The 19,413-nt window shown below is 35.0% G+C and overlaps 1 protein-coding gene across 2 annotated transcripts in view; it reads right to left on the reverse strand.

Annotated features, from left to right (window-relative positions):
* The window catches only part of KIAA0586 (KIAA0586 ortholog), a 72,218-nt gene that overhangs the window by 39,991 nt on the left and 12,814 nt on the right, over window positions 1-19,413 (reverse strand). The window contains exons 13-23 of one of the 2 annotated variants that reach the window (XM_062577435.1): window positions 18,462-18,688; window positions 17,442-17,514; window positions 16,867-17,124; window positions 16,240-16,408; window positions 10,284-10,442; window positions 9,230-9,417; window positions 7,797-7,904; window positions 6,524-6,604; window positions 1,233-1,429; window positions 878-996; window positions 104-288 (exon numbers count right to left, since the gene is read on the reverse strand). In XM_062577435.1, coding sequence (XP_062433419.1) covers window positions 104-288; window positions 878-996; window positions 1,233-1,429; window positions 6,524-6,604; window positions 7,797-7,904; window positions 9,230-9,417; window positions 10,284-10,442; window positions 16,240-16,408; window positions 16,867-17,124; window positions 17,442-17,514; window positions 18,462-18,688 — 1,764 coding nt within the window. Of the gene's footprint in view, window positions 1-103; window positions 289-877; window positions 997-1,232; window positions 1,430-6,523; window positions 6,605-7,796; window positions 7,905-9,229; window positions 9,418-10,253; window positions 10,443-16,239; window positions 16,409-16,866; window positions 17,125-17,441; window positions 17,515-18,461; window positions 18,689-19,413 lie in introns of both variants that reach the window. The other variant, XM_062577434.1, reaches the window with a different exon arrangement.

Below are 19,413 nucleotides of genomic sequence, written 5' to 3' on the forward strand. Positions count from 1 at the left end.
CTTTCTCTGACATTTTCATACTGCACATATTTGAACTGCCATGCTATCAAGGACTTATCCCTTAGAACTTCAGCAGGAAATCCTACATAAAACAGACTCTTACCAGCATAATCGTTGTACTTGGAACAATGTCTGTAGCGGGAACTGCTTTCTGAGCCTGCCTGTTACCCAGCATGGTAGCAATTGTCTCACTGAGAGCTTCATTCACAAACTGACTGATCAGTTCTGAGTTCACTGGCACACCAGCATTGATAAAGAGCTGAAATCCTCCACCACCTGCAACCTCGACTGAAAATGAAGAAACACAAAGTACACATCCCAGTCTCACTTTTTAAAAAATTTAAATTTAAATTAAAAAAAAAAAAATCTGCAGCACTACTCTTTTGTACTTTACAGATAGAGAAACTACAGTAAAGAAGCTATTCAGACCATAAAAGCAGCCAGTGAAGGGTAGTGACATGATACGAGAAATACATTTAGTTCCTTTGCTCTTATACTTTTATAAGGGAGATAACTTTTGACAGATCTATTACCATGGAGAAAGAAAAACAAAAGTTTTAGGTGTAGCAAAATACCACACAGTCAAAATCTGATTTACATGGCCAATGAACAGAAGTTGATTTGCCAGAGTGATGTGTTCTGTTCATCTTTTCTGTTTTAAATTATTTACTTTAATGAACTTTTTAACATGTGCTCTGCCTCAACATAAATTAAAACATGTATTTTTGTGTATAAGAGTTTCAGTGGTTTGCATTATCTATAGTTAGGCTCAGGCAACAGCTACCAATGCAACTTTTTAAAATTAGACTAGATTTTGAGATAATTCATCAACCACTTTGAGGGGAAACAGCAGCTGTAAACAGTAACTCCTACTTACCAATATCAGAGGTTACAGTCTCACTGTCTTCACTTTCCAATGTGGTTATACTGGGTACTACTTCTTTCTGAACTGGGTACATCCCACTGATAATTTCTGCCATTATCTCTTGTTCCACCCTAGCAAAATAAAATTTTTATTCCTATCAGCAAGCACCAAGATGCCTAAATGTATGTAACAGAGCATTCTTGACGCAAAGGAAAAAAAACAGGTAAAATTAAGTGGAAGCTCAAAGGAAAGGTGAAAAGGAAGGGGAGGGGTAAAGAAGAAATGGAAGTTGATTCTTATGGATTCATTCCTTCTTCCATATTTATACTCATTCTATTTCATAACTGTCAATCACACTGCAACTCACCAATGTATTAACCTATTTTCTATAGTCTCTCTCCTTTGAATCAGTTCATCCAAAACATCAGAAGACTGCTGAGGAGCAGAAGCCACTGGAGGAAACAAAGGACCACTGTATTTTGGAGAGGCAACTTTAAATTGTCCGTTAAGCTCCAGAAGAGGCTCAAAGAATTCTGGAATTTCATCACTCTCCTCTTCCTGATCCTAATAAATAAAAAGTAAATTAAATTACGGTACATTTTTGTAAAATAATGTCATTGAGGCAACCTTTAGATTTTTTTCTTTGGGAAACAGTTATAGATGTGTCACAGCACACAAACCATATTCTCCCTTCTTATTATGTTGTAGTTAATAGACACAGTTCTAAACCTAGCAAATCATAAATCTGCAGAGGTATAAGAGTATAGGAACTGCTAAGTGAAACAGGATTTGGCTCATGTTTCCTGCCTGTACAGCATAGGGCAGGGAGCCAATGGTAATTCTAATACTTGAAAAATTTACTTGTGACATAATTGAGGTTTCTTGAAATATGTATCTCAGAAACATGCCTTTTTTAAAAACGAGAAAGCTTAAGAATCTTACTGTAGTCATTTGTTGGGGAGGAGGGTTTGAAATTAAGCTTTCATTTTAAAGTGTCTTTAGTCTGAAAAGTCCCCAAAGTTATAATGAGCGTGCAGTCAGTTAAAACTCTAATAAATATATCATCATTGAAGCATAGACATTAATAATCTACATGTGTACTTTAACTCTTTCACTAACCTCAGTTGCTGAAAACATAGAAGGAATTTCTTGGCAATTAATTCACAAGATCCCCAGAGACACTTTGAATCTAACTTTAATGTGCTATTCCAAAAAGTCACAAAAGTTATTCTGCGCACATTAACAATGTTTGACAGTTTCCAGAGATGTCATCCTCCTCCCTTTTTCCTCCTGAGTGCACACCCAGCATTCAGTCCCCAAAAGCACAGTCACCAACCCTCCTTCATATCACACTATAACACTTTAGAAATGTCTCCTGATGGGTAAGAACCTGTATCCTTCATTCAAAAATTAAACTTAAAACATTTCCAATAGTAATATAATTCTATAAGAAGAAAATTAGGCAGGTCAAAAAGAGTTAAAGAAATGAGCTCAAAATTACCATGAGAGCATGTGCTGTTGCATAAGAAAGCTCACCGCAAATCTACATTTACTGAGATTGATCTCCTACGGATTGGCAGGAGCAAGTCTTTTTTTCTTTACATAAATTAAATTTACTTTTAATTGATAAAATAAAAACCCTAAGTACTTCTTATGCATAAAAGAACAAATCATTAAAAATGGAAAGAAAAGAAAGAAAAAACAAACAAACAAACAAAAAAACAGTAAGAGCTTCCTCTCCCCTTCCCCAACCCGTTATTAATGCTTCTCTCCCAGGTTAATACAATGCTAAAGCTGGAAGAAGTCAGACAGCTCCATGACGGGCAGTAGAGTGAATAGCTATTTTGTTTGGGGGAGGAAAGGTAATCTTTCGGGATCTTTAAATAGTAATAATTTTCCAAAGAAAAGATGTAATTCACAAAGCAGGCAAAACAGAATATGCATATCTGGGCAACAAAGATCACTAAACTATTCTATTCATTCATTCAGAAATAAGACTGTAAAGTTATGCTCAAAATGTCACTGGATGACTTGCGAGCTGATAAACAATTAATTTTGTTAGGATATATGCATTCATAACCATAATTCATTCTGACAGCAAACGTAAAGGTGTCTTTGTCCACTGTTTCATTATGCAGTTTCTTCTGATTGTGTTACTCCATAAATTTTCTTTGACGTCTCCTATTTAATATAATCTTTTCTGAAAGTATGCAAAAAGCAAACATCTGGATTAAATAAACCAAGTACATGCAATAAATGTTGTGTATAATTAGTAACTTCTGACAAGCTTTTGCAAACTTTCTTGCATTTCTAGATTACGCATAAAATATTTTACACTTAACAGTGCACAAACTGAAAAAAATATCTGAAAATTACATTCATTTGGGGATGACATATTACCTCAGATAAATTTTTAAAAATAATATAATAGAATACTTAATTATACAGCTTGAACTTGCATATATATCACCTTGTAGCCAGTCCTGAATAATATGCACTCAATTCTGCATGTTACGTCCTTGGAGACTTTTGAAAATATCTATCATGACTCCCGATCAAAATAATGCATGTATTAGAAAGTCTTTCAGATATGGTTGGAATATTAATCGTTGTACTTTAAACAGTATCAAGCTGAAATTCTGTTCATTTCCCAAAATCACATGCAAATAATTACAATGCATTTGAAATGATCAGGTGGTACAGATTAATTTTGTTCCATTACTGAACATGCATATGTATGGCCTTTTATTAAAGCCATCCAAACCTTAGACATAGATTTCTTTTTGACAAAGATTTCTAAACCAATTTGCACAAGTAAAGTCTGGCTGTATTACAGATGCTACCTGTGATCTTTAGTCTGAAGAGCTATATACGTTAAAAAAAATATATATATATTCCTAGTGCCCCAAAGAGCATTTATAGGAAAGTCATCTTGAAGAAGATACGTTTACTCTGATATCTCTAAGTTATATATATTAGGGTAGTATTCAACAACATGTAAATACATAGCTGTTTCAAAATGGAAGCTGAAATTCTGAGAAATAAGTCCCTATCCTGCAATTAGGGCATGTTTACAAAGTAATAGAGAGGACAAAAGTCTATCTACTCTTAAATAAAGTCTAAGTTTGTCAAAAGCGCTCAGGTAGTGCTCATGAGAGACGGAGACCAGACTGAGTAAAGTCCATTCCAAGCTCATGTTAACTGAGCAAGTTGTTCGCTCTGGAGTAAGACAGGATCCATGAGAGGGTCGGTATTACGAGATCTCTTCTGTTCAGAAAGAATCTAAAACTCACATATGTACACCCACATGCAAACCCACAAACAAGTCTGTAAGTTAAAGCTAGTAATGACCTTTTCACTTTGTTCCATATGTGAACCCTTCTATTCTGAAATAAAGAGTATCTAATTCACAAACACAAAGGGGCACAGAGGAAAAAGGACAGGTGCGGGAACCCAAACAACCCCACCAGAGGAAAGAGCAGCCTGTTGCCCTGGCTGCTCCCAGAACTATCACAGGAGAGTGACCAGTCCCATTCCCAGCCGCGCAGCCTATCAAGAAGAGCAAATGGAAATGCTCTCCAGGCTGAGTGGGGTTACCCCGTTATTACGGCATGCAGCAAAGTGCATTTGGGGATTATACAAAACTTACTACGGCATGGTTAGGGGAGGAACCAAAGGTGGGGAAAGGAAGGGATCAAGGTGGCTTGGGAAGGAACAAAGCATGGGAAAATGGATAAGGGAATAAAATAATTGTTGTTGCTTGTAAACAAGCAGCCAGTCGGTACACTTGTCTGATCATGTCATGTGCCTGATTAGTGCAGTTATTAAACTCCATTTTTGACTATTTTCCTAACTAGGACTCTCTATTCTGTGTACATGTATGTATAAGAAAATCAAAGCGCAAACAGCTGGAGTCAGGCCATAAGTCATATGGGCCATATCCATGTTGTCAGCAACTAGAGCTGGAGGGTAATGTGCTCTCTAGTGAATATCAAGATGGAAGAGCCAACAGATACATGGCTTGGGAGCCAAGTATCAAAGTGCTCTTAAGTCTAGGCTGGATATATGTACATCTCTTGAGAATCAGATAGCTGGAAAAGTCGGCTACCATAGGAACCAGAAAGTCCAGGCCTACTTCTGGAGAGACCACAAGGCCTAGGGGTTGACTGAAAAACTTGTTAGCGTGTGTATATGTGCCATCTCTGGACAACTGAAGACAGAGGATCCAAGGATCAGTTACTGGGCAAACTGAGTATCTAGGGCCAGTTACTGGAGGGATCCTGGAGGGTACAGTCTGTGGCAAATGCATGCATACACACACACACACACTATATATATGTATATGTATGTATATATATACACACAGAGAGATATATAAATATATATATATGTATATAAAAATGTTGTTTGTGTGTGTGTGTGTAAATATATATTACACATACACACACAAAAGTACACATGGATACGGGGCGGGGTATATTTCCCACTAATGGACCTTCATCCTGAACTGCCATCAAGGGGAACAGGACAAGGCTATCGTTGCTGTTTGTGTGAGCACTGAGTCTTTCTCTCTGTGCTGACCGGTGCAGTCAGTCATATGTGTATGTATATATGTATATGTATGTGTGTGTGTACTGCTTACATGTGCTTGTGTGTGTGCATGCTCAGCCTTGCTACTGGCTGGGCCGGGAAACGGAGCAGTGACAGTCTCACCTCTGTCAGGCTTTGGGATTTAGCAATCCCTATCAATTAGTATTTCAAATTCCAAAGTAACTTTTGAATATGTGTCTCCTTGCATGAAAGGTAAAGCAAATCCTAGAAAAAGAAAATGCCTGGGCCAAGGTCCTAAAGCCTTTTTGAAATTTCAAAAGAAATATATATATACATATATATATATAGATATACATATATATATATATATATAATCACTACACACAAATATTTACCCTATTCAGCTCTAATAGAATTAACTTTTCATGGGAAAAAAAAAGGAGAGGTGAGGGGGGAAAATAACGTATTTTCCCATGTAACATTTTATGATGCACCTGAAACGAAGATATTGCTATAAAAGAGGCTTCCTTTTGATGTCTTAAATACTCTCGCCACTCCAAAAGTTGATTTTATGCTTTCACACAGTGTTTGTCTTGCACATTTTTAAGAATTTTGTCTACATGGTCATAGGCCAAACATGTATTTCACTTGGAACATTTTTTTGGTATTATGGTTAAAATATATCCCATTGCCAAAAATAAAAGATAAAAGCAATCCAGGAGAAAAACAGAAAAAAAAAGAGAGAGAGAGAGAGAGAGAGAGATGAGTAACTCTTACTCATATATAAGAAAAATTTAATGTTTCAAGATATTTTTCTGTTATTTCATAAACTGATTTCTTAAATAGTTATATCCATCTTCTTCCTTTCTTCCCTTAGATGAGAATATAAGGGTTTCTTACTTTATTTACTCTCAAGATACAGACAAAAATACAACTTTCCCATATAACTTAGAATTACAGTCCAGCGTGAAAGGCAAAAATGAACTTTATGATGGCTTTATTATTGCAAACACACATGCTGCTGTACTGCCACAGCATGACTTAGTGACTTGGAAAACAATCACTTTGGGTAAAGGCTATCCAGAATTCATTAATCAATATAATTACCTGCATAATATCAGCAGTGTCAACGAAGTTAGTTCCAGGATACTTTATGTCTTCTTCCTCATTATGTACATCTTCTGGAGTCTTAAAAAGACAAATTGAAATTGTTAGATTTCTCATATGGGGGAAAAAAAACAACAAAAAAACAAAACAAAACAAGCATTAACAGAAAAACTTCATGCCAAGAATACAATTGCAATTCAGGAAAAATGCTTTATGTATCTTAAAAGTTAGGAGAAATTTCTTTGCATAGCATAAACAGAGTTTACTAAAAGTGTTTCTTGTAGAGTGACAACTACTCACACTGCATCTAACAGAGTATTTCACCACCAGAAGTTCTAGGGCAATATAACCATTATTAAAATAAAAATTAGTATGACAAAACTTTGCCAAAGGTAGCACCCAAGAACCTAGAAATGTCTTAAGCCATTTACTTGTGTTTACATTCTACAGTATCATTTAATAGCTCACTCTTTTAGTCCGCGGTCTCTATCTTATTCAGTGAACACCTTGACTACGGGACTCCAGAGGGCCTAACTCATGAAGTCAGAAAGGCAGCTGACACGCAGTGAAAACCAAAAGCACACTAACTATACAAATATAATCATTCTATCACTGTGCCCTAACTCAATTCTCACTGTTCAGTCTGTGCAGTGTATGAGACAAAAAGTCCAGTGCCCAACAACATGCCACCCTGTAAACACGTGCCCTAGTTTACAACCTGATCATTCAGCAGGCAGCATTCAGTATTTCTGTTCAAACAAAAATCTTCTGTAATACCTAGATTAGGTCAAAAAATGCTATTGAAAAGGTGTATAGGAAGAGCATAGAGAGGACCAGCCAGCTCTGTAGCCCAGACACTTTGTATCATTTACCCTCATGCAACAGGCTACACACACATACCACCCACCACTCAAACACAGATAAGGAACAGACAGAGGAATGAAGAACATTTTCAGTCCTCATGCCAACACCCTGAAGCCGATATAAATAAGACAAAACATGATGTGGGCCAATAAGGGATTATAATTCTCAATAAGACAGAGAAATACTGTTTTTCTTAGGGTTTTGCTACAGTGCTTGCTTATTCTTGGAATAATAGGGTCTTACTTTAAATTTTCATTTGCTCAAACAAATACCTCATATTAAAAATTCTTCAGTATAACTATTCCACTTTTTTCTGGAACCAAATAGGAATAACTTGGTAGTAATTCAACATAATTTACACAATTTTCTTATTTTTAACAGATTTCAATTCATTTAGACCAATCAATACCTGTATTACAGTACTGACAGGAGGAAGTGCCATTTCTGAGCCTGGAAGTTCATGGTTTAAACTCACACTGCCACTTGAAATACTGTCAATATCTACGTTTGGTAATACCTAAAATAGGAAAAAAAAAAAGAAAAAAAAGATCCAATCTGAAAAATCTATGTTTCAGTTCAGCTACTATCACCAAACTTTGTACATTCTCTTCTTTTACTTGCTATTGAGTCACTACATTCTTCACAAATCCTCTTTTCTCATACCTGCATCTGCTAATAACCTGATTCTAAAAACAGAATACTACAATACACAAAAAGTAACCCCTGATAAATACTCTCTTCTCTTCTTCCAGAGCCTGATTTCTTCTGTTCTCTAATCACTCAGGTTAACATCTTGATTTTTAACTATAGTAGGCTGCTAACTCCCTGATACTTTGTGTTGCATATAAATATATCCATAACTATTTACACAATAGATGCCCTAATTCTATTCATATGAATTAGTTAGACTGTGTGTTTTACTTGCATTTACATTATGTTTGCTTATAAGTCACTGTGTAGATTGGTCACTGTCTTTATTTTGTCATACATCTGGCATGGTAAAATAAAGGGATGACTGTTGAATAACATAGCTTGTAATAGAGGCATGTCCACTACAGCATCAAAAAAAAATTTTTTTTGAAGAACAGGTGCACAATGCATGAAGTTTTAAACACTAGTTTAAGTCTCTGGGGAAAAAGAAAAAGTTACCTTAAACAATTAAGAACTAACTGAGTGAAATAATACAAAAAGGTATGTGAGTGCCATACAGTGACATAGGAAAGGAATGAACCACATACTCTGTTTCTGTTTAACTTCGAGTTCCATGAATGATTTATATCTAAAAGGTGTATGTAGGAGTGTGAATATTCTCAACAATCTGAATTCAAATTACTCAACACGTAAAGAAACATTTACTTCCTTGACAATAGATTTATGTAATAAAAACTAGAAGGACTTCAGTGGTTGATTAATCAGGAGTGAAATTCTTGGGACTAATACCATACTTGAAACAGAAATCTTAAAGACTAAAGCATTCAGCCAAGAAAAGTGATATTTATATTAATACATTTATTATTTCAAGTTTGTTCTGGCTTGAAAATTTCCTTTAAAAAACAAGAAAGCATGGGATATTATATGACACAGGACTATTTTACAAATAACATGCATTGCTGACTTGCAGGAGAAATTATTATTCTATTTTGGTTAAATAATAAAAAATACTGTTAAAGTATGAACAAAAATATCAGCAAATAACAACCACCTTTTGCTCACTCCATGCCATAAACTTCTAATGCTTACAGAAAAGCATCTACAATGTCAAAGTAACTTGCTGATGGATGTAATTATGTCTGTAGTTAGCATTTATGTATAAACAGAAAAGTCATCACTCTTGATACATACTTGTACGGACAGTTGAGGTGGATCCTTTTTCTCTGATCTCATCTCTATTACAGCTATGTTTGGTTTCTTTGTCTGAATTGTTGGCTTTGGTGGCACTGGAGGAAGAGAGGTTGTAACTGTAACAGGGTGTGGTTTGCCTATAACTACTCCAGCAGGTTGCAGTGAGACATCACTGATTTGTGTTTGACCTAAGGAAAGTTTTAAAATAAATAAATAAATACATAAATCTTGAGAACAAGTCAGTAAAATAAAAAAATTAATTAAAATACAATTCTGGGTGTCTAGGTTTCACATAGACTGAGCTTATGCACAATTATAGAGCAAATCAAAATGTCCTCTATTATCTATTATGCTAAAGCCTAGTATTTCACCAGGTAGATTTAAGCTTTTCCCAATACAAATTTGAAACACTGACATTTTTCAGATTATGAATCCGTTCCGAGCTGTTTATTTGACTACGGTGACACCTACTGCTGAAAACAAGAATAACTACATTATCTTTCCTGGTTAAGAATTGTTACCATACATGCTTCACCTCCCTCACACTTTCCTAACCACAAATATTATGACACTAAACACAGCATCCCTCAAATTTTAATTTGAGGCTCTCTATCCTGTATAATTATTTTCTTTAAATTCTGACCTAATATTAAACTTTCCCCAAACAAGGCCAATAAACAGGCTCTATAGAAGGTCCAAAAATACAGACACAATAATTATAAAATAGTTGGTTTGACACAATGCTGCTGAAGCCATTGGGTTGAAGTTATTGGAAGTGATGACTCCAAGGGCCAATGGTTCGGTTTCTGTTAATATGGGTGCCAAACACAATGCTAGAACAAGAACTCTAGAAATGGAGCGTGTACCAAGGAAGGTATGTACAGTTATACTGCTATACACAGCTATATTGCTCTGCCAGAGAGTAGTTAAATATGTAGCACGAAAAGGAGAAGAACCAGAGGATTCTGAACTGCTACCATATATTAACCTACACAGATCCCCATCTATAGGTATTTGATCCTACCTAGTGGAATAGCCATAGGAATTAGATGACCTTCAAGTGGACCACAGTCAGCAGGTGCATCTCTACTTGGACTGAAGAGATACTGCTTTTCGTGGGTAGGCACAGGCAAAGGATGCGGTTTCTTAGGGCTGGTTACCACCTTCTGTGTGTAAGAACATGTTTGCGTTCTTGCTGACTTTACCTTTGTACCTGAAACAAGAACCAGATACATCGCATATCATCAATGCCTGTACAAACACAGTAATATCATAGTCACTAATTAAGCTGTTTGACTGAAAGTTATAAACTTCTGCTGTGAGATGGAGGAAGTGAAGGGGATAGGCAGGAAGGGAGGAATCCAAGAGTGGTAAGTTGTATATCTCAGTAGTAACAGCTGTGAATTTTTGTGCATCAGAATCTAACAAATAAGCAGACAAATAAGCACACTGAAATGCAAAGAAAAGGGATGGTAATAGGCTGGAATGAAATGTACAGCTGAGCAGTTAAGAAAAATCCATGCCAAATTCATAATGATCCAATCATATATTTCACAAAGTGAATGACTGAGATGAAGAGATAATAGGACAGGTAGGAAAAAAAAAGGAGTTCTTCAGGTCCATATCAAACGCAGAACCTAGTTCAATACCAAAATTAAACCACACTAGTGATGAACTGAGAACTGCTATGGCCAGTCAGATGTTGAACAACTGACAGTATCTTGGTTAAAATATCTTTTCTTCATAGTACACACCCATGTCATATAATTTCTTCATTCTCTTTTTGCACAATGTTTGAAACCAAGCAATCAATAAAGGTAGATGAAAATGACTGCAGAAATGAGCAGATTATCCTGTTGGTATTTATGAAAGGAGAGGGAAAAAAAATACAATGGACTGCGTATTCAGTACTGCAGGGAAAACTCCTATATAAAGATCATTTAGTTTAATACTCTTAGTTCTCCTTCCATTCAAATTACATGCACAACTTAATATAGGTTCACAGAATTTGAAAACAAACAACAAACAGTTCTAAGGTTGTAAGCTTGTAAAATCAGAAGAAAACCATCACGATTACCTAGCATGGCCTTTTAGATCACACAGGCTATCTGAAACCCCAAAGTAATGTTTGAACTACAGTACAGCTCTTAGAACACCATGCAAGTTTTTTTGTTGTTGTTTTTTTAAGGCAAAGGTGGAGAATATAATCAGACTTTAATCTGCTGTTCATATGATTAACTGCCTAAATTTTATAAATATGCACTTTGTCTCCAGCCCCAAAATCAACAGGTATTCAAAGGAACAGGTATAACCTATGGATTCCCAGTTTCAGACTCACTGTTATTGGAAAATAAAGCTGTAATTAATACCTATACATCTTGACTTGCAACTTCAAGGAAGCACTGATTTTTTTGGCCCAATTTTGCAAATAAATTCTCAAAGAGCCACCTAAAAGAAATCTGTATTTAACAATGCCTTTTCTACTTAAAGCAGAGAAGAACATTTATGCCAATGTTGCATATCTTGCTGTACATGCATGAAAGTTCTTATTTAATCTATATTCTTGAAAACAGTAGATACTATGGGCACATTAAACTCTGGAATTCAAATACAGACAAAGTTCTCAAAGTGACTCCAGCTTGATCCACGAGATGTCTTCATTTTAGATTACAGTTTACATTCAACTTAGGATTTAATGAAAATTATTAATCTTTATCTCAATGGATAAAAACTGCCAGATAGATCCCCAAAAGAGTTGACAATTGAGTCATGAAACAAAGGTTCTTCTATTGCTATTTTGTAGGAGTTAGGAAAATGAACCTGGAAAAAATCACGCGGGTAACAACTCAGTATGTTCACCACAGCTGAAAAGCATCATTTTACTCCTCTCTTGTTTCTAATCACCCCCTTTTATTTATTCATGAGCAGTTAACACATGGCAAGAAAAACACTCACGTTAGCTCTGTTCATACTTAATAATGTCATAATTATTTGAAGAATAAAAGTTAACCATGATAAAATTTAGGAATAATAAAGATTCATAATGTGGCATACAGCAATGCAGATAAGGGAATAAGCCAATGCACTGAAGAAGTGGCATTTTAGTACACACAAATTATGGGTTATAAGCCTAGGAAAAAGAAAGAAAAAGCAAGTCGTAACTTCAATCTGAGAACGCAGGTCAGAAAGCAGTGCCTCTGAGAAAAGGCTTTAAGGTCACGTTGGATAAGCAATGCAATGAGAAATCATAATACAACACTGTGGTTAAATAGAGTAATGTAATCTTAAAATGTCTCAACAGGAGAGCAGTGAAACAGAGTAGAAGACTTCCATATATGATGACACTACATTCAGTTCTACTTGGTATCTCTGTAAACATTAAAATAGTTTGGACATTAAAAGCTTCTTTAATTTTGTTAAGAAAGTTACATAGAAACCGAAGTAGCTGCAAACTGAAGCCAAGCACATTATAAACCAGTTACTAAATTTAAAGCATTGCATTTACTTTTGAACAGTGAGATATCTAGCCACAGGAAGAAGTAATTAAGGTTAGAGTTTCTGATGTCTTTAAACGATGAGTACATGCCTTTCTGCATGTACTCTTTAGTCAAAGACAAATTATTCTTTCGTCAAAGACAAATTCCTGGAGTCATCAACAGGGTAAAGAGATAAAATTTAGTGGCTTGTGATTTAGAAGAGGTCATACTATGATCTAATAATCCCTCCGCCCTTGAACTTTTGAGTAAAAGCAGAATTTGGCAAGATATCTGTAATACCACTAAGTTGCAAACACAAGGTTCTTGCAGTAAGAATGATTAAGTACTGTACACACAGCACTTCATTTTAATTGCTTTCCACTCCCCCTCCTCCATAAAGTTTATTTGCACTGGGCAGAAATTTGGCATTTGATTAACCTGAGGTTTTTTTTTAAAAAAATGTTTTACGTATACTTCAGTTAAAATTATGCAAGAAAACAATTTTTTAAAGAAACACTCTCTTACTCATATAATGTGATTTCTTTTTCCAACTTCCCAGAAAAATTCAAGTATTACTCACTACAGTTTATTTGCAAAGAAAATGGTTGAGAAATTTATAAAATGACTGAGAAGAGACTCTCCAGATGGCCATGGCAGTCTTAAACAAACATCCTTGTTCTAACACTAATTTAAAACTAGCTAAATGGACTGCTCTAACAAAAAATAATGTCATTTTAATAAGTCTGGATCTTCTAGCCAATCAAACTCAAGGCCAACTCCTTTCAACAATTTTAAAGCATTTATCACCTGGTATATCAAGGCCAGGAAGGGGAATCTGTGGGTGCAATCCCATAAAGGAAAGAAAACAACCATGCTTAATGCAAGCAAGATTTCTGTGTTTTCTAAGAATCTGCTGCTTTTAAATGCATATGCAACTTTGCTTCATTTTATTTGCACTCCCACAACAGAAGAGTTCGTATCTCTTTCCCGTTTTATTATTTATACTATCCTACCACAACAGCATCTTTCAGAATAGCAGTCCACAAAAACAGTTAACAATTTTGACTTCACTAGACTGATGTGAAACACAGAAGTATTACACTTTCTTTTTATTGATTTTATTGTTTATTAAGATGTGGAAAAGCACAAGCACTAAGCAACTTGATCAATTGTCACGTAAAAAGAGTCACAGACAGGTAAAGCCAATGTTTTAAGTACTGAATAAATGCCAGTATCAAATAAATAATGACCTCAGTCTAAAGCCATTAAAATCAAAAAGCCTGGAAATAGGTCATAGGAGTGTTATTGTAGGAAGTGACACAAAAAATATCCATCTTCTTCTTTTCTTTCCTTAGATGAGAATATAAAGGTTTCTTACTTTGTTTACTCTCAAGATATAGACAAAAATATAACTTTCTGTAATTACAGTCCAACATGACAGAGAGAAATGAACTTTATGATGGCTTTATTATTGCAAACACACATGCTGCTGTAGTGCCATAGCATGACTTAAGCGACTTGGAAGAGAATCACTTTGGGTAAAGGCTATCCAGAGTTCATTCTGTTTTTAAGTAAATAGCTTTTAAACTGTATCAGTCACTGTATCAGTCACATTCAGGGGTTCAGGAAGATTAAATGTGGCACAGATCTAGAACTTAGTATTCTCTTTCATCTGCTAATCACCTCTAACAGAAAACAAGCTAAAGCATTGGACTGGCTTGTTACAGCTGCATGCAAGCTGCACCTTTAAATCTAACAGAGTACCAAATTAAACATGGTATTGGTGGAAGACTGTTAGTATCAAATGACCTACTTTTTATTAAGATAAGATTTGTACAAGGGAGGCGGAGAGTACGACATACTTTTTCTGACTCTTTAGAAAGTATTATTTCTGAAATGATGGAATTGGCCTCCCAGGAAAGGTTATGCCCTCCAAAGAACCACAGCCCTATAAATACTGAGGAAAAAACTGTAATTTAGGACTCAGTGAAAGCAGAACTGCTAATAAAATATTCTTTAAAGGACTGTCTGTTCTCAGTTCAAGTCTTAGAAGTCACTGTATTGTAGTCTAAGCTAACTTAATTCTTGCTAACATATTTTATTCAAAAAATTCTGTGCAGAATAAACTAAACTGCAGAGTCAGCAGTCAAAAATAGTGACATAGTACACCAGTCCTTCAAATCAGTATATTGACATCTTTTACAAAGAAAGAAACGTATTAAGAGAGGTAAAATTAAGAATACAACTAACACAATTAGCAGTTCTCAATTTTCTCTTCAATCACTGTATATAATACTAAAGTTCTCTCTGTTTTAAAATAGAGTAATTTTGAAAGCTCTTCTGGATTTTTGCCAGAACTATTAACCACATTATCAGAAGAAATATGAGAATTTCTAATACTCTCTACATAGATCATAACTAGCTCTAGAGCATAGGTAAGAATAGCACCAAAGATTAGGCTACACCTAACAACACATTCCTGTACTACTTCGTGGATTTATCACTGTGAACATCCATCATAATGTCAAAAAGAATAGCAGGGCTTGTCTTCAAAGAAATATATTCAGTGTTTTATACCATACATTTTCCTGGTCTAAAAATATGGTCTCATTAAGTAGCTGCCTTCATCACGTTAATCTCTTATATTTTATACAGAACATGCCTATTTTGATACATGTTCACGATAATAAAAAACACACATAAGACTTTAAATGAGACAGTTAAGATTGCAATGACTAGCAAAAAGCATAACAGGTTTGAAAATTATTACCTTCTGATTTTAGTATTTTGCTTACAGCAGTAAAGAATGGAATTAAAACAATATTTCCATCAGTTAGATAACTTTAACAAATTAGTACAAAGAAAAAAAAAGTTATGCTTTGCATTTAAGCCTGATTTGTCTGCCAAAAGAAGTTACCTGCATTTAGTGAACTCAGCTGATGCCTTTTGATTAATATGTCTTTCCATATTTTCAGGTTAACAGATGTAATCTTCTAACCCTTCTATTTCAATTTTCATTTTTCAATTCACATATTAAAGGTGGGACAAGATATACCAGGTTTCCTTAATTTTTCAGTTCCCAATAGATTCCTTAAATCCATATGAATCAGTCACTTAACTGACATGACTGGATAAACCTGACATGAAGAATACATGCCTCTCGACAATCTTTATCAAAAGCTGGGTTAACCTTCTGACACACTCTGCTTCCAGGCGCTTATGCTGTTCTTCTGGCAATTCTATTGCTTAACTTTCAGATTTCCATAACAATAAATATATACCAATATGTTTACTAAATTCAGAATTAAGTATGAATTTGACAATCTAAAATAGGTCAGATACATTCTGAGCTGTTTTGAAACTCTATTTTCACAATATTTAACTTTGAAAAGAGCATCTCTTAACCCTACAGGTGTTGCTTAAGCTTTACACCGAAGAGCGGTAAACTATGAGTAAGTATTTTAAGCTAGACAAGGAATTTCTAATAAAAAGCTCTGGAAAACAAGACTTTCTTCACATCAAATAATTACTTACCTCTAATGCACTCTATCACTTTAGGTCTTTGAAGCTTAGACTTGGGAGAGGGAGAGTTGAATCTTAGGTATGGTGCTTTTCTAAGCGTGCTACGATGGCCCTGGTAAATTGGTTTCCCATAAACTTGGCACAAATACTCTTCATTTTGCACCACTGCACTTCCAAATCCCTGCCACAAGAGAAAAAAATGCTTAACAGCTTTTCCATGTGTGAAAGTTAAACACATCATTACTTTGGACCTTTTTCCAGTTTTACCTGTCGCAAAGTCTCATGAAGAATTTAAGATTATCAAGTTCCGTGATCAATAGTATATATTGCATGTAGACATGTGTGCATTTCTATAAACTTACTATCAGCTGGATGAAATAGCTGGCACTGTGTAAGATGAAATCATAACATGGCAATGAACTCTGCACTATTATACACAACTAGCTTAGGTTTCTACAGCACATGAAAACAAAGGCAATTCTGACAACAGAAATCCACAAGACAGAGCTATTCTATTTTCATTTAAAATTATCACAGTTGCACATATAAACACTACAATCTAAAACATTGCAGTCATTATCCCCCCCAAAAAACAAAACAAAACAAAACAAAAAAACCCCACCCTACTTGGGAACTTACATCTGCCTTTTTTTCTTTCCTTTGCAAACCTCCAGAAGGATAAGTTCTTAACGTCTGTTTTCTCATGTTATCTTCTGCTTGCTTCTGCAATGGCTTAGCTGCAGATAAAGACTTCTTTGTCGGGAACCCTTGGATTTTCTGAGTTTCTGCTTTACTTTCTTTATTGGTCTTCATAGCCTTATTGTTCTGGGTTCTCTTGATCCATGGAACCTTTTGATCATATTTCACTTGATCAAAATCATTCCTTGCCAATTCAGTCTGAAAATAAAACATAAAAGTAATAAAAGGAGATTTTACATTTAAGGCTATTAGAAGAGTCTATGGATAACTTCGAAGTTCAGAGAAATGATCTGTTTTTCATATTAGTCAGCAACAGCGACCAAGTAACTTTCATTAAGCAATGGAAGTCTTAAAATAGAGGTAAATATTTTATTATAGGAAACTATATGCTAGTAATAAAAGGCAGTTTTCTCATGTTTTGAAACTGAGAGTAAATCATGTTAACTGTCTATGTTAACAACGTCAGAGTGAAAAATAAAATGTACAAACTTTGAACTCATTTTTTCCAGCCATACCTGGATTTCTAGGCTGATTGCCTTAATCCACTCATCCACAGTCTTTCTGATACGAATCTCCTCCAATACATCTCTGAAATGTAAGAGTGAGCTATTTTAGGTCAGTACTTCTTAAATTGCACAGATTTGTTCCTGGAAAAGTAGCAGCCTTTCCTATGGAAGGCTGTAGGAACAGAAGAAAAACCTAGGATTATGAACCTCCAAAAGGCACTGAGCATATCTTATGCTAGTTTCCCCAACTTTTTTAAAAACATTAATGCTACCTGCAAAAGCTCACCTGCTTCTACGTACTAACATTGTCACAAACTTCTTTAAAGAAGTGACACTCATGTATTGGTTCCTATTTTGATCAAGAATTGAAAAATCAAAGGAACAAAGAAGTTCTGACTCAACAAAGATAAAAGCAGATGCCGAAAAATACCACTTTCTCTAAAAGGTTATTATAGCAAATATCGTGCCTGCTTTTTTTAAAAAAGTCACAGTAGTTTTAACAAGAATATTATAATTATGATTTAAGCAGGCGTATTTAACACAATTGACTAACCAAGCAGAAGTAAATTCAAAAGCCAATGATTTTTTGTAGGATGAGTAGAACATTTACAGGTTTATGAAGCCTGTTAAGGAAAGTCTTTCAAGCCCTGAATCATGAAACCAGTCGCTGGTTTTCCCACTTACGCAAGTCTGCGTACAAAAAGCTATATTCCCACTTGTCATGACAACAGAACTGTTTGTCCACACGTGAATTTGTCCTGTGTTATAATTTAGATTTAAGTTCTGGGGCACAGATCAGACCCGAGAAGTAACCACCACCTATCCAAAAAAATTCAAATCACATCTGGAGATTCAAAAACATATGAAGCTCAAGAGAATCATCTCATGATTGTTATAAATAAGCAGTAAACCTCTTTTCAGGGAACTGCAGTGGTTCTTCAATGCATGCAATTGAAAAAAATGTAAGAGAAGTAATGTGCATATAAAAATACTAGTAGCTACATAAGGCATCGAGTAACAGGGTCTAACCTGTTTGTAGTCAAGGCGTTAATGAAAGTATACATGGCATCCCCATCTTTTGCACGAATAATGGCTTCCAAATTTTCTTCAAGGACTTTTTTATTGTTTTGAACTCCTCTCAAAGTTCTTTCAGCATCCTTCAGCATAGATTTTGGTGCTTTAACTTTATGAAGTATGGATGGTTTAATGAGCTGATGCTGCTCAGAAAGATCAGGTGCAACAGTAGGTTTTTTTAACTAAAATTGAAGCAGAACAGTTGTTTTTTAATCAGAGATTGTAACCATATAATTTTCTACACATTGACCAGAATTACTATTGGTCTATTATCAACTCGTAGTCCAGCATACAAAATAACCGTCCAAGTGTACTATTATCAACTTCAGAGTTACCAAGGAACATTAAATATTTTGCAAAATACTGAAAAGTCAAACAAATGGAAAGAGATTCAAAAGCTCTCAGGTATTAACTCTTAAATGCAAACCTACCAAATATGAGAAGTAATGCTAATAAAGCATAAACACATGTGAAAAAATGGCACTCAGATATATGAAGTGGATACCACATGGGAATCTCTCCATGCAATAGGATTTAAGCAGCATTAAAAAAAAGTAAAAACAATTTTCTCTAAATATGCACTCATTTGACATCAGTCTGTCCCAAGAAACATCAATATACATGAACTTTAACACAGACACACACTTACCATCACCATGATCCTCTGTTTTACTCACTTTTGGTTTTCATAAGAAACAAAGAAGTATCTATCAGCCATTTACTTTGCAGAACTCTTTTATAAAAAAATCAAAACCAAACCCATATTAGCTACTAAATGGAAATGGAAGGAACACTAGTACACAGGGAACAAGCAACCATACAACTACAGGTCTCACACTCCTTATGAAATGCAAAAGCCAACAAAATAGAGCTTCATTTCCCAGAAAAGAAGCAAAAAAAAAAAAAC

This window comes from Rhea pennata, chromosome 5 (assembly GCF_028389875.1).
Source record: "Rhea pennata isolate bPtePen1 chromosome 5, bPtePen1.pri, whole genome shotgun sequence".
Taxonomy (NCBI): Eukaryota; Metazoa; Chordata; class Aves; order Rheiformes; family Rheidae; genus Rhea; species Rhea pennata.